An 11,832-nucleotide genomic window follows, 5' to 3' on the forward strand; every position below is an offset into this window, starting at 1 on the left:
GGCATTTTTCAGGCGAGGCTCCTCCTCAAACAAGACTATCAAGCCTGCGCCGTGTCCGTATGGTCGCTCGACGTCTCTGGGTGTTGGCCCATGTGCTCATTTAACTTGCCATACGTGTTGAGGCGCTCCGGGCAGCCGTGAAGGGCGCACATTCGGCCCCAGTCCGAGCCGATGGACTCCAGTCGCCCGATGAAATCAGGTCTGTGCCAGAGCTCCTCTCGCCAAGGATGTTGGCGAACATGAGCGCGACGTGTTGGAAGTTCGGGTTCTGGGACGAAAGTCTTAGGAAAGTCTCGCTCGACGAGCCGCGGGCAGGATCTGCGGCGACATGGAAGAAGGAAGGTGCCCGGCGCCTCGATGACCTCCCGCCTTTCACATGGGTTGTTGCACGAGTATAAAAGCCAAAAGCGTCGAAAATGTCCCAAAATGCGTGTCTCGAGTTTGTTGCAGCCCCGCAGCCGGCGCGCGCTGCCAGGAAGCACCGCTCGCGTGTCGGCGGCACTCCCTGGCACCCAGTGAGTGCCGCGAACCGACCAGACCGAGTAGGCTCGACGCCGTGCTCGCTGTGGGGCTGCAACAAACTCGCCGCCGAGCGTGACACCGAAGGCGTCCCGGCGGAGGTGATGGAGTGTGAGACCTGAGGCTGCGGAGGTGACGCCTGAGGTACCGGCTCGTGCACGGCGACTCAGCCGGCGACCGCCACGGGCTCAGGCGAGACCTGTCGACGCGTTCCGTCTCAGCTTCACCATGGTCCTCGGGCGTCTGTCGACGTCAGGACCACCCATACAGCTCGAGGGTTTGAGGTCGCAAGAGCCAAGATGGTGGCGTTTGGACATCCCAACCATCCCACAAGACAGCCTGTAGGTGATGGCGGGACGGCGCAGTGTTTGTGGCACTCGGCAGTAGGCACCTGCGGCACGGCCCCGCTGTCGGCTCTCGCGGGCTGCGGAACCGGCCCCAGAAGGGGACGGTCCGGGCGAGTGTGGCAGCTCCTGCGCTAGTATGGGCACCATCTATCACAACACTACTGACCCTGGCCATTAGAGCTGCCAGGGATAGCGTCAGGAGCCGGTAGGAGTCAAAACCCCTCATATTTGAGACATCGTGGCCCATATACATATACTCGTGCAACAACCCACATCTTTCTGTCGTGCGAGGGAGCTTTCTTGTAAATTCTCTTCAGGCTTCGAGTTCGACCTTCGTGAAAACTGAACAGTTTTTTTTGACCTTCGTTCGCGCTTGTGAGAGCGCAGGAGAGCGCGCAAAATACGGACAAAAACATCAGAATTGGCAAGTTTCCAACCTCCACCTACTAGAACGACGGCGCCTCACGCGCACACAACTATGCCAAGGGGAGCACGAAGTGGACCACATCCGTCGTTAAGAATAAGATTGCACGCGACCCTCCGCATGCAGCGGTTCGCGTCGGGGCAGATCGGGACGGCGGCAACCACGGCACACTTCCGGGAAATCCATTCATTCCCCGAGGGACTTGCCGTGCGGGTTGGCCAGCCAATCGTCGATTGCCTGCCGTCCGTTGGGGGGGGGGGGGGGGTGAACGGGCGTGGGAACGAGGGGCGTGCAGCAACCACCCTCGGCAGGCAAGGCGCAAGCAAGGGCGCTGGCGGCAAGGCGCGTGCGGCAGAGCGCAAGCAAGGGCGCTGGCAGTCGCAGGCAAGGCGGCGGCAGAGCGGATGCAATCGGTCGCGCCTCGGCGACGGAGCGTGGTGCCCAGTCGGGGATAGCCGCGCGCAGCTTGTCGAGCTTGAGGCCCGATGCGAGGGGCCGGCACGCCGCCTGAGTCGCCGAGATGCGCCGAGACTGCGATGGCTGTGCCATGGTGCGGCCGTGGCGCGGCCATGGCAGTGAGGCGTGGCAGTGAGGCGTGGCAGTGGGGCGTGGCAGCGAGGGAGCTGTCTCGGTTGTCGGCACCTGGCCGGCGTTGACCGTCTCCACGGGCTTGATGAGCCCGGCGTCGAGCGGGCGGCGCCCCCCGAGCGCCGTGATCACCTGCGCAGTAAGATTGTCCGAGATGTGCCAGAGAGATGGGACCGAAAGTTCGACACGACGTGAGAGCGTCGCAAGACACACCTTCTCGGCGAATGCGACGCGGCCGAGCGGCTCGGGGCCGCCCACGTTGAACAAGCCGCTCGCACCCGCCTCGACGAGGCGCTTCGTCGCATCAGCCAAATCACGGTTGTACGTGGGCGTCCCGATCTGTGCGGGGAGGGGTCAGGGGGATTCAGGAGAGGAGAGAAAGGGCGAGTGAGGGCGAGAGAGGGCGAGAGAAACTGAGGCGAGAGAGGGTCGATATTTCGAAATCTCGACCCTATCTCAGCTCCTCTCGCCTGGTCGACAGGCACGTTCATCGCCTCGCCGCTGCCCAGCTTGCGCGCCAGCTGGTACACGAAATTCTTGCCGACGTGCTCCGGCCTATGCGAAAACTCCGGGAAGGTTAGCATGAATGCTTCGAGGCACGCCGCGCCGAGGATTGTCCTCGCGGCGCCCGTACACGACGTTGGTGCGCAGAACGAGGGCGGAGGGGTCAGCGGCGAGCACCGCCGCTTCGCCGGCGAGCTTCGAGGACCTACAGTACGAGTCATCGCGTGCGCTGCACCCCTGTGTCTCGCAAGAACACACGAGCTCCGAGTGCAGCGGACACGGCTTGAGTACGGTTGGGTAGTACAGCCGAATACATGCCGCCTCGAGCGCTTGCTAGCAATAAGAGCATTTCGCATCTGGCTTTGAGGACCCGTAGACGTTGAGCGGCGACGGTGGGTCCTCCTCGCCGTACGGGCCGCCCGCGTCCGCCGCCGCGACGCCGTTGGCCTTGCTGCCGCCGCTGCCGGGCAAGGACGAGCCGCCCGAGAAGACGTAGTCAGTGGAGTACCAGACGACCTGATGGTGGCGGGAGACGTCTCATCCCAAAACGTGATCGGAGATCTGTTGTGAGCAGCGACAAGACTGCACCTTTGCGCCGACGGCGGCCGCGGCGGCGGCCAGCACGGCAGGGCCGCGGTTGTTCATCGCGTTTGCCTTCTGCGGCTCGCGCTCGCACCCGTCGACCCACGTGAAGCCGGCGCAGATGCAGACGACCTGCGGGCGCAAAGGTACCGGCCGTGATGCAAAGGTACCGGCGCCGCGGTGGAAGGAGCTGTCTCGGCGGAACTAGGCAAGTGTCTCGAAACTCTCTCGGAGGCGTCTCGGAGGCGTCGCTCCACCTCCGGGTAGACAGTCTGCACCAAATCGATCGCCAGCTGCGGCTGCATCGCCGCCTGCGCGCGCACACACGGAGGGGTCAGCACCCCTCGACAAACCTCAGCCAACCTCGGTGGATCCGGTCTCGGCCCATTTCGGCCAGACCTCGGCCTCCCTCTCCGCCTCGCTCCGCCTCCCTCTCCCTTCTCTCCGCCCCCCTCGGCGAGTGCTGCCTGCGCGAGGTCGAAATGGATCATACCCTCGGCGGGCGTCGCCGCGTAGGTGCCCACGCAGTTGCGCGCGCCAAAGGCCTCGATCAACGCGCCGCCCACCTGCCCCGTGCCTCCGATGACCAGCACGCGGCCACGCGGCGCGTAGCCGCACAACTTGGGCCTGGGGAAGCACACCAAAGTGAGGGTATGACATACAACGAATACAGCTAGCTGGGCACAGTTGATTTGCTTAGAGCCGAATACGAGATATTCCGTATACCGCATCTAGTAGCGCGGGCCGTCGTACCGACAGGAAGGGCGCCGCCTCGTCCTTTTGCGGGGGGGTAGGCGGCGGTGTAGGTTAGGCGGCGGTGAGGGCGGCGGCATTAAGGACAGGGGGGGAGGAAGATGGCGGGGAGGAGAAACGCAAGGCAGGAGAGAGGCAGTGGGAGGAGAGAGGCAGTGGGGAGAAGAGAGTCGCAGGGAGAGGCGCCTTGGCAGACATCACCGGCACCACCCCCTCGGGCACCGGCCACTGGACGTTGACGAGCGGGTCGAAGGGGTGGGTATCCGCCTGAGGTGGGCGTGGCGTCTTCTTTACGTCTCGGGTGTCTCGGGGGTGGTGTCGGAAGTGTGTCGGAGAGTTTCGGGAGTGCCGGGAAGGGGAAGAGGCGGAGCACACGCCTCCTTGGCGGGGTTGAAGCATCCCTCTTGCAGGTACAGAGCGCACGTGTCGTCCTCGAAGGTGAAGAAGCCGTGCCCGCAGCCGCCAGGCACAAACACCTGCGGGCGCCGGGCACAAGGAAAAATTGTTACGGACAGCGCATGGGCGCGGCACGCGCGGCGGCTGCACGGGCGGCGGCGCAGTGGCGACGGCGGCTCAGCGGCGGCGGCACTCCTGCTTCTTGTTCTTGTCTGTGAGCAGGATGCCACACCACCGGCCAAACGTCGGCGAGCCGTCGCGGAAATCGGCGATCACATCGTAGAAGGAACCGCGAACGCAGGTGATGAACTTGCCGTGCGGCGAGCAGTGCAGCCCTCGCAGCGCGTGCTTCTGCGACGATGAGAAGGACACCTGCTTCCACCGCTCTCCCGGCGCAGAGAGGCCGTCATACTTCTCCTCGTTGTACAGCTCGTTGAAGTAGCCGCGGTGGTCGCCGAAGCGGTCAAAAGTAGTGACGCTCGCCCCGTCGATCGGCAGGGCCTTAGTCTGGGGCGGCATCAGAGTCTGCTGAAGACGACGAAAGAAGCGGGCGGAGGGGGTGAGCAAAACTGTGTGGAGTCTCTGTGGCAATGATGTTTCACAAAAAATAACCCAATCCCCCCCCCCCCCTGGGACCCTGCGACCGCGCACCCCCCCCACATTCGAGGAAGAGGGTGCGTTCTGCAGTTAAGGGGTAACCCGGTACACGGAACCATCCCTCGGAGACGTGTTATGGCCCTGCGACCGCGCACCCCCTGGGCTAGGTAGGGCTCTCTTGCCCGCAACCCGATGCCAATCATCCGGCCCGCTGGGTGGGTGCGCTTCTTAGCTCCCCGGCCCTGGATGTGCGGTTGATAACTTCACTCCAAGTGCTCCAAGAAGGCAGGGCCATCCCACATTGCTTTCTTTCTTTCGGCTGGCACTCGTGGCGCGGGGCTCGCCTTCGAAAAGTCGGGTATGGCTCCGCCCGCAACTCTCTCGCACATGCGCGCCCCGTCGAGCTTACGGCGGGCGCGCTGCGGTCGCACGCCTCACAAGTCATATGCCACGGCGTGCGATCTAGATTCAGCGCGCTTCTGCTCGCGACATAGTCTGAGGGTTAGGTTTCTGGAGCCTCGGGTGCTTTTACGCTTTTGATCGGGTCAGGGGAGAGTGCGACTTTTACCACTTTGGTCGTCTCGGAGCGCCCAACTTTTAGCATGTTTCAAAAATTTCTTCGGCGCTGCGCGCCGCGGGTGCAGCAAGTACTAGCTATCCCTATCGTCCCGCAACGGCAAAGTAGTTCCCGCACACTATGGCTAAAAAAATGCTGCCGCTCGCCCCTCGAAAGCGCCCGCCGGTGTGTGTCCAAACATGTAGCGCTACAAGTTTGTGACACATAAGGACGCATCCTCCCACAACACTTCACCCGCTGGCTTGGTTGCAGCTGCCGAGGTACCATCTGCCGGCTTGGGGGGGCTAGTGGCATTCGCCGGAGAGTAGAATGTCCAAAATTTTCGCGCGCCTGCGGCGGCGCGACTTTTACCATTTTGCCCCGGGCGGGCCCACTTTTGTCGTTTTGCCCCAAATCTACGGCTAGCCGTGCTTTTAGCGTTTTGACCCAAATCGGCCGAACTTTTAGGATACCCTCAGACTATGGCTCGCGAACACTCACCCAATGAATTGTCACTGCCCGCGTGAGTGCGAGATAGGGCTAGCGGCTGGCCGCTAGCCTCTGAGGAGGGCGTCCATAGACACCTCACATGACCCCACACACGGTCTCGTCCGTGCCTTGCGGCTGGCGGCGAGATTGCTAGAGGCGGAGCAAGTCTGCTCTAGTCTCACACGTTCGCCCCTGTCGCCTGTCTGTGTCGTTGTGCTGTTGTTTGTGCACTAACCTTGGCACCTTTGGAGTGCCTGGCCCTGGCTGGGGGGGGCGACAGGGGGGACGTGGCCCTGAGTTATGTGTACGCCAACTCAGGGTGTGTGGCAGCCAGCTGGCTGTGTGTCTTGTGAGCCCGTTTGTGTCTGTGTGTCGCTCGTGCGTGTCGTCATCATCTGTCTCGCGTCCACCCATACCGCGCTGGTGTCCAGTCCGAGCCTCACTGTTCTTCACCTTCCTACCTAACCTAAAAAATGACGCATGGAGGCTGGTCATGACGGAATATCACTCTTCACAGCTGCCTGGGGACCCTCTGTTTTCCTTTTTGTTTGCCGGAAAAGCTTGTGTAGGCGAAGTGCTACTGCTGGCTAGGGTGCCAATGGCGTGACGGGAGGTGGCCATTGCCCATTGGCGCCACTACGCAACGATTGTTAGGCATTCTTGATACCCCACTCTTCACACAAAAACACAACCACTCTTCACACTGCCTGTACACGGCCACGCGTAGGCAGCTGCAGCAGGCTCGTACTCCGCAGCGACATGGGCAGCGGTGCGCGCCCCCTTCCGCCGCGGAGGATCGGGCACAGTTTGCGCCCGGGCCGCGCTGGCCCGACGGCGCCGCGACGCGCATCTCCTCGCCGCTTCTCCAGCCTCTGCGCTTCTCCAGCTGCGCAGCCCGTCCTCTCTCTTCTCTGCGCGTCCCACACGCCGCGTCTCCGCCGTCCCCTCCCCCAACGACTCTCCGCGTCGGAACGACGCGCAGCCCCGCTCACGGAGCCCGCGCTCGCCTGCGACAGGCAAGCCCCGCGGCGTCAACGCGGCGCGCAAGCTGCGCACCGTGCGGCGGACACAGCGCTGGGCCCAGAAGAGGTACAAGAAGGCGCACCTCGGCACGCAGTTCAAGTGCAACCCCTTTGGCGGCTCCTCCCACTGCAAGGGCATTGTCCTCGAGAAGATGTGCGCAGCTACAGTTCGGTGCAGGGAGCTCTCGTCTCTGACGCGCCCTCGACCTCCCCCCTGGCAGTGGCATCGAGGCCAAGCAGCCCAACTCCGCTATCCGGAAGTGCGTGCGCGCTCAGCTGATCAAAAACGGCAAGAAGATCGCCGCGTTTGTGCCGCGGGACGGTTGCCTCAACTTCATCGATGAGAACGTACACTACCCCCCGCCCCCAGCGCAGACGCGGGGACACCAGAGGGAAGGCCGGCAGTGCAAAGGCGGCGTGTGGGAGGGTGGTGGTGGTGGCGGCGGCAGGGTTGGTGGCTCTGGTGACTCTGGTGGCACCTCGGTATGTGAATCGCCGCAGCAGAGGGCAGTGCGCGGAGGCCTCCGCCACTTGTTTGGATTCGTCGCTGCTGACGCCGCTGGTTTGGATTCGTCGCCTGCTGACGCCGCGCCGCCCGCCCCTCGCAGGATGAGGTGCTGATCGCGGGTTTCGGCCGGAAGGGCCACGCCGTCGGTGACATTCCCGGCGTGCGGTTCAAGGTTGTGAAGGTGTCTGGCGTCGCGCTGCTCGCGCTGTACCGTGAAAAGAAGGAGAAGCCGCGTTCATAAGGGGGCGGTTCCGTCGGCCTGCCCCGCTGGCGAGGCCGCGCGCCGGAGTGGGCGCCTCGTGCGCCGGCCGTCGAGGAGACGGGAACTCGGGGGGTGTCGCTGCGGGGTGCAGACATCCACACACGAATGCGGGTTCTCCAATGTGCTTCCGACTCGCAGGAAGGTATGTGCTTGCTGCGCACGGGCGGGCGGGCGTGGGCTTACGTAATACGACGCGCTGCATTCCTCGTTTTCCGACTCGTCGCGGGTCTTTACAGTGTAAATACACTCGAAACCGTCTCCGAGAAAACTACGCGCGCTACGCCCCTGCGCGCGCCGACCGCCCACGGACGGCGCTCGGCGGCAGCGGCCAGCGCAACCGCAAGCTCGAGAGTCTCCACATATCCCACCACACTCTCGCTCCTGCGGGCTGCGTCCCCCCCCCCCCCCCCCTGTGAGGTTGGGGACCCCGGACCGGCGTGCTCCCATCCCCCCTCCAAAGACGCGGACAAAGAGTGGTGTCCCGCGAAATATGTGCCCGCCCTGCGGTGTCGGGCCGCGGTGAGGCGGTGGCGGCTGAGGTCTAGGGAGCAGACAGGAGCAACAGGAGCGGGTTCTCCATGTATTTCTTGAACGACTTGAGGTACTGGGCGGCAATCATGCCGTCCACCACCCGGTGGTCCGACGAGAGGCTGCAAACGGCGGGGTGGTGGAGGGGTCAGCCGCCGCCCCGTCTCGCAAGGGCTGGGCGGCGAGGAGCAGGGCGAGGCGGGCGGCGGCGCACGAGACGACCATGACCGACTTTGTCGTGAAGCCGCCCTTGCCGTCAGGGACAACCTTGACGTCCGCGCCGCCCACCGCAAGGATGCACGCCTGCGAGGGGCATCACCATGAAAAGCCGTGTCCCGGGATGGGGAATTTTTAGGCTGGGGTGTCTCCGCTTTGGCAGCCGCCGTGTGTGCAATAGGGTGTGTACGATCGGCTCGCGAGCACCTGCGGCACATAGCTGAATGCCCGGACCGTCTCCTCCAATCACGGCGAGTCTCGGCGACTCTCGGCAACTCTCGGCCAATCTCGTGAGCCCTTGGCCAACCTCACCTGCGGCGCGTTGATGATCGCGGTGAACTGCTTGACGCCCATCGATCCTGTGGAGGAGGAGGAGAGAGGAAGAGAGGAGGTGAGGGCGGGCGGCCTTCCGGGGCGGGGCCGGCAGTCCGGGTCGCCGATCGCGACTGCGTGTCTCGTGTGCGCTTCCCCTTTAGCCGTGAGTCCTCGGGGAATGGGTGGCAGGCAGGTCGAACTGCTCACCGAGGTTGGAGATGGTGAAAGTACCGCCGAGGAATTGCTCGGGCTTGAGCTTGTTCTCCTTGGCCAACCCCGCGAGAGTCTTTGCGGCGGCGGGGAGGCGGCGGTGAGGGGCGGCGGCGAGGGGCGGCGGTGGCGAGGTGGAGTGGGATGCAGCGAGGAGAGCGGCAGCGAGAGAGAGCGAGAGAGAGACAGAGAGGAGAGAGAAAGAGACGGGACGAGAGAGAGAAATGGCGCAACGGTGGAGGGGGACTGGCCGCCGCGGTGCCTTGACGTCCTTCGAGATGTCGAGGACAGACTTGGAGTCGGCACCTGTTCACAGTAGCCCGCGTTGGTGGGCGCCTTTCACATATCTTCAAAGACCCACCTTGAGGAGGCGGCGCCAAACACGATTGGCGTGAGCAGCCCCCGGTCGGTGTTGACGGCGACCGAGATGTCGGCGGCGGAGTACTGGCCTACAAGTCGGAGAAGCACGGACGGCGTGAACGCCACATCGCACAGCGCCTCGACCAGGCCACATGTTCGAGCATTCGTGCGGACACGGCGGCCACAGGGTTGAACACGTCGTGTCTGAGATCGCGCGGCGGCCTCCAAACGAGTACCGGGCGTGGCTTCCGCATCTAGGGGCACTCGCGGATGTACTCGTCCGTGTACGACGAGTTGCACGCGGGCACCTCCTTGAGCGCGAGCGCCGCCGCCTTGATGACGTAGTCGTTGACGGAGATCTTCGCCTCGAGCGCCTGAGAGGCGGCGGAGGCCAGGGTGTGGCAAAGGTCCGGGAGAGAGGGGGGGGGGGGGGGGGGGGGGCTCGGCTGCGTCTCGGATGCCCTCGCGTGATCTCGGCTGTATCACGAGGCTGCACGCGCCTCGTTGATTGACTTGCGCACGCCCATCAAAGCACCCATCTCGATCTCCATCATGACTGCGCAAGACGGGGAGGCAGCCGCACGCCCCGGTCAGAGAGCGAGAGGGGGAGGGCGGGAGGGCGGACGGGTGGGAGGGCGAGAGGGGCGAGAGGGTGCTAGAGAGAGCGCCGTCGCACTTCGCGGGCACTAAAGAGGGTGGCTCAGTGCTTAGAGCCGGGACGGGGCGGGTGGGGCGATTTGGTGGTGGGTGCGGAATGTTTGCGTCGCGTGGCTCCGAGCGGCGGCGGCGGCACCGTAGTAGTGGGGGTTCTCGTTCTTGTTCTTGACCATGTTCTTCGCGGTCACCTACGCGGCGGCCAGTGCGCGACGCGGTCGGACCGGAGCTGGCTGAAGGTTCAATATGTAGATGTGGTCGCAGTGACGGGCAACGCAAAAGCTGCGACCAGACGTCTGTGACGGGTGTGCGTGCCCCGCCCGGCTCCCGAACGCGGGCGCTTTAGTGTCGGGCGAAGAGTGGCCGACGCGGGGCCGGGGATGGGGCGGAGGGGCTCCCGTATCGCACCTTGCGGATGTTCGAGTTCGGCAGGTCGATGTATTCCGCACCGGCTGGCACCACAGCCGCGCCGGGCGCGGCTCCCTTTGCCGTCGTCGCCTCCTCTGCGGACGGTTCCTTGACGTCCGCGGCGATGACGCGGCCGCCCGGGCCGGTGCCCTTGAGGGCGGCAAGCGGGATCCCCATCTGCGCCGCCATCCGCTTCGCCAGCGGACTGGCTGGCACAGGCGCGCCAGCGGCTCTCGGCGCTGCGGCGGCCACCACGCCCGCCGGTGGCGGCGGCGGCGCGGCGGCGGCGGGCGCGGGCGCGGGCGCGGGCTTCGCGGGGGCCAGCTCCGCTTTGTTGCCCGTGCTCGAAGACGGCACGTAGTCCGCGAAGGCACCGACATCACCCGCCTCGTCCACGACGACGGCCACGCTGGTGCCGACCAGGACATCCTCTGTGCCCTCGGGGACGAGGATCTTGGCGAGGATCCCGTCGTCCACGGCCTCGTAGTCGACCGTCGCCTTGTCGGTCTCCACCTCTGCAATCACGTCGCCCGCCTCGATGCTGTCACCCTCCTTCTTCTTCCACGTCACAAGGTTCCCTTGCGTCATCGTGGGCGAGAGGGCAGGCATCGGCAGCAGCGAGTGCGGCGGCAGGCAGAGCCATCTCCTGCCGAGCAGCGTGCCGCCACCGGCAGCTGCTGCGCCGCGCCCGCCAACCCGCCTCAACAGCGACGTCGCGGCGCGCATCTTGCGACCGAAGGCTGCCGAGCGCAAAGCCGACACTCCCCGATTCAGTCGGGATGGCGTCCTTAAATATTATTGAAGCAGCAGCTCGCTCGCACGACACACTAGGCACGGGACTGGCGCGCACCACTGTGGGGCGGCGGCGCGCAGGCAAAGCCGTCTCATTGTTGGACAGTTTTCTAAATATGGAGCTCTACGAACATACCTGACTGAGCAGCCCCACCCATGCATGATTGCATGTCTGCTCGATGCTGCCTTCCTTGTAGGCTGTCTCTATAGTTTTCCTCTCGCAGACTGGTGATTGCCCGGCCGCGCGCAGCGCTAATCGGGCGTCCTTTGCTCCTCCGCGAGCTGCTATAAGGGCGCAAAATATACGCAGAAGATGCGGTCGAAGATGCAGTCGCCTCGTTCGAATGGCGGCGGCGCCGGCGCGCAGCGCCACGCCGCCAGGCGTCCGCCGGAGGCTCCCCGGCCGACACATCCCGGCAAGCTTGCCGCGCGCAGCGCCCCGCGCCGCAGGCCCGCCGGAGGCTCCCCGGCCGACACACTCCGGCTGCTCTCGCGGGCGCGGGAGCGCCGGTGCGCCCGCGCCACGCCACTAGGCGTCCGCCGGGGGCTCTCGCTGCGGCCACACCCCGGCAAGCTTGCCGCGCGCAGCGCCCCGCGCCGCAGGCCCGCCGGAGGCTCCCCGGCCGACACACCCCGGCCGTATTCGCTCGTCCACTCGCCCTTCTCTCGCCGCTCTTGCGCACCTCTTGCGCCCCCCTCTCCCCCGCCGGCCCCGAGAGACTTGGCACGTACCCCCCGCCCCCGCCCCGCCGCCGCCCCGCCCCCGCCCCGCCCCGCCCCCTCCCCCCTCTCACGCCCGGCA

At 65.2% G+C, this 11,832-nt stretch overlaps 3 protein-coding genes across 3 annotated transcripts; 1 reads left to right on the forward strand and 2 right to left on the reverse strand.

Annotated features, from left to right (window-relative positions):
• Positions 1-1,267: 1,267 nt before the first annotated feature.
• Positions 1,268-4,632, reverse strand: EMIHUDRAFT_461918 (dTDP-4-dehydrorhamnose reductase; the record flags this gene model as incomplete). Its single annotated transcript, XM_005759673.1, has 14 exons — positions 1,268-1,527; positions 1,711-1,797; positions 1,933-2,010; positions 2,092-2,217; positions 2,349-2,433; positions 2,507-2,587; positions 2,753-2,898; positions 2,971-3,096; positions 3,222-3,275; positions 3,432-3,591; positions 3,710-3,741; positions 3,904-3,984; positions 4,095-4,193; positions 4,390-4,632. 14 exons carry the CDS (start codon positions 4,630-4,632, stop codon positions 1,477-1,479), a joined length of 1,449 nt encoding a protein of 482 aa, XP_005759730.1. The 3' UTR covers positions 1,268-1,476.
• A 1,843-nt stretch (positions 4,633-6,475) lies between these two features.
• EMIHUDRAFT_433073 (hypothetical protein) lies at positions 6,476-7,760 on the forward strand. The gene is made up of 4 exons (XM_005759674.1): positions 6,476-6,524; positions 6,772-6,931; positions 6,999-7,125; positions 7,386-7,760. The coding sequence occupies exons 1-4, from the start codon at positions 6,515-6,517 to the stop codon at positions 7,524-7,526; spliced, it is 438 nt and encodes a 145-aa protein (XP_005759731.1). The 5' UTR covers positions 6,476-6,514; the 3' UTR covers positions 7,527-7,760.
• A 328-nt stretch (positions 7,761-8,088) lies between these two features.
• Positions 8,089-10,964, reverse strand: EMIHUDRAFT_62303 (dihydrolipoamide acetyltransferase; the record flags this gene model as incomplete). Its single annotated transcript, XM_005759675.1, has 9 exons — positions 8,089-8,197; positions 8,290-8,378; positions 8,604-8,650; positions 8,814-8,892; positions 9,174-9,265; positions 9,310-9,314; positions 9,441-9,648; positions 9,970-10,021; positions 10,239-10,964. The coding sequence occupies 9 exons, from the start codon at positions 10,962-10,964 to the stop codon at positions 8,089-8,091; spliced, it is 1,407 nt and encodes a 468-aa protein (XP_005759732.1).
• Positions 10,965-11,832: the final 868 nt, after the last annotated feature.

Source organism: Emiliania huxleyi (assembly GCF_000372725.1).
Source record: "Emiliania huxleyi CCMP1516 unplaced genomic scaffold EMIHUscaffold_8, whole genome shotgun sequence".
NCBI lineage: Eukaryota > Haptophyta > Isochrysidales > Noelaerhabdaceae > Emiliania > Emiliania huxleyi.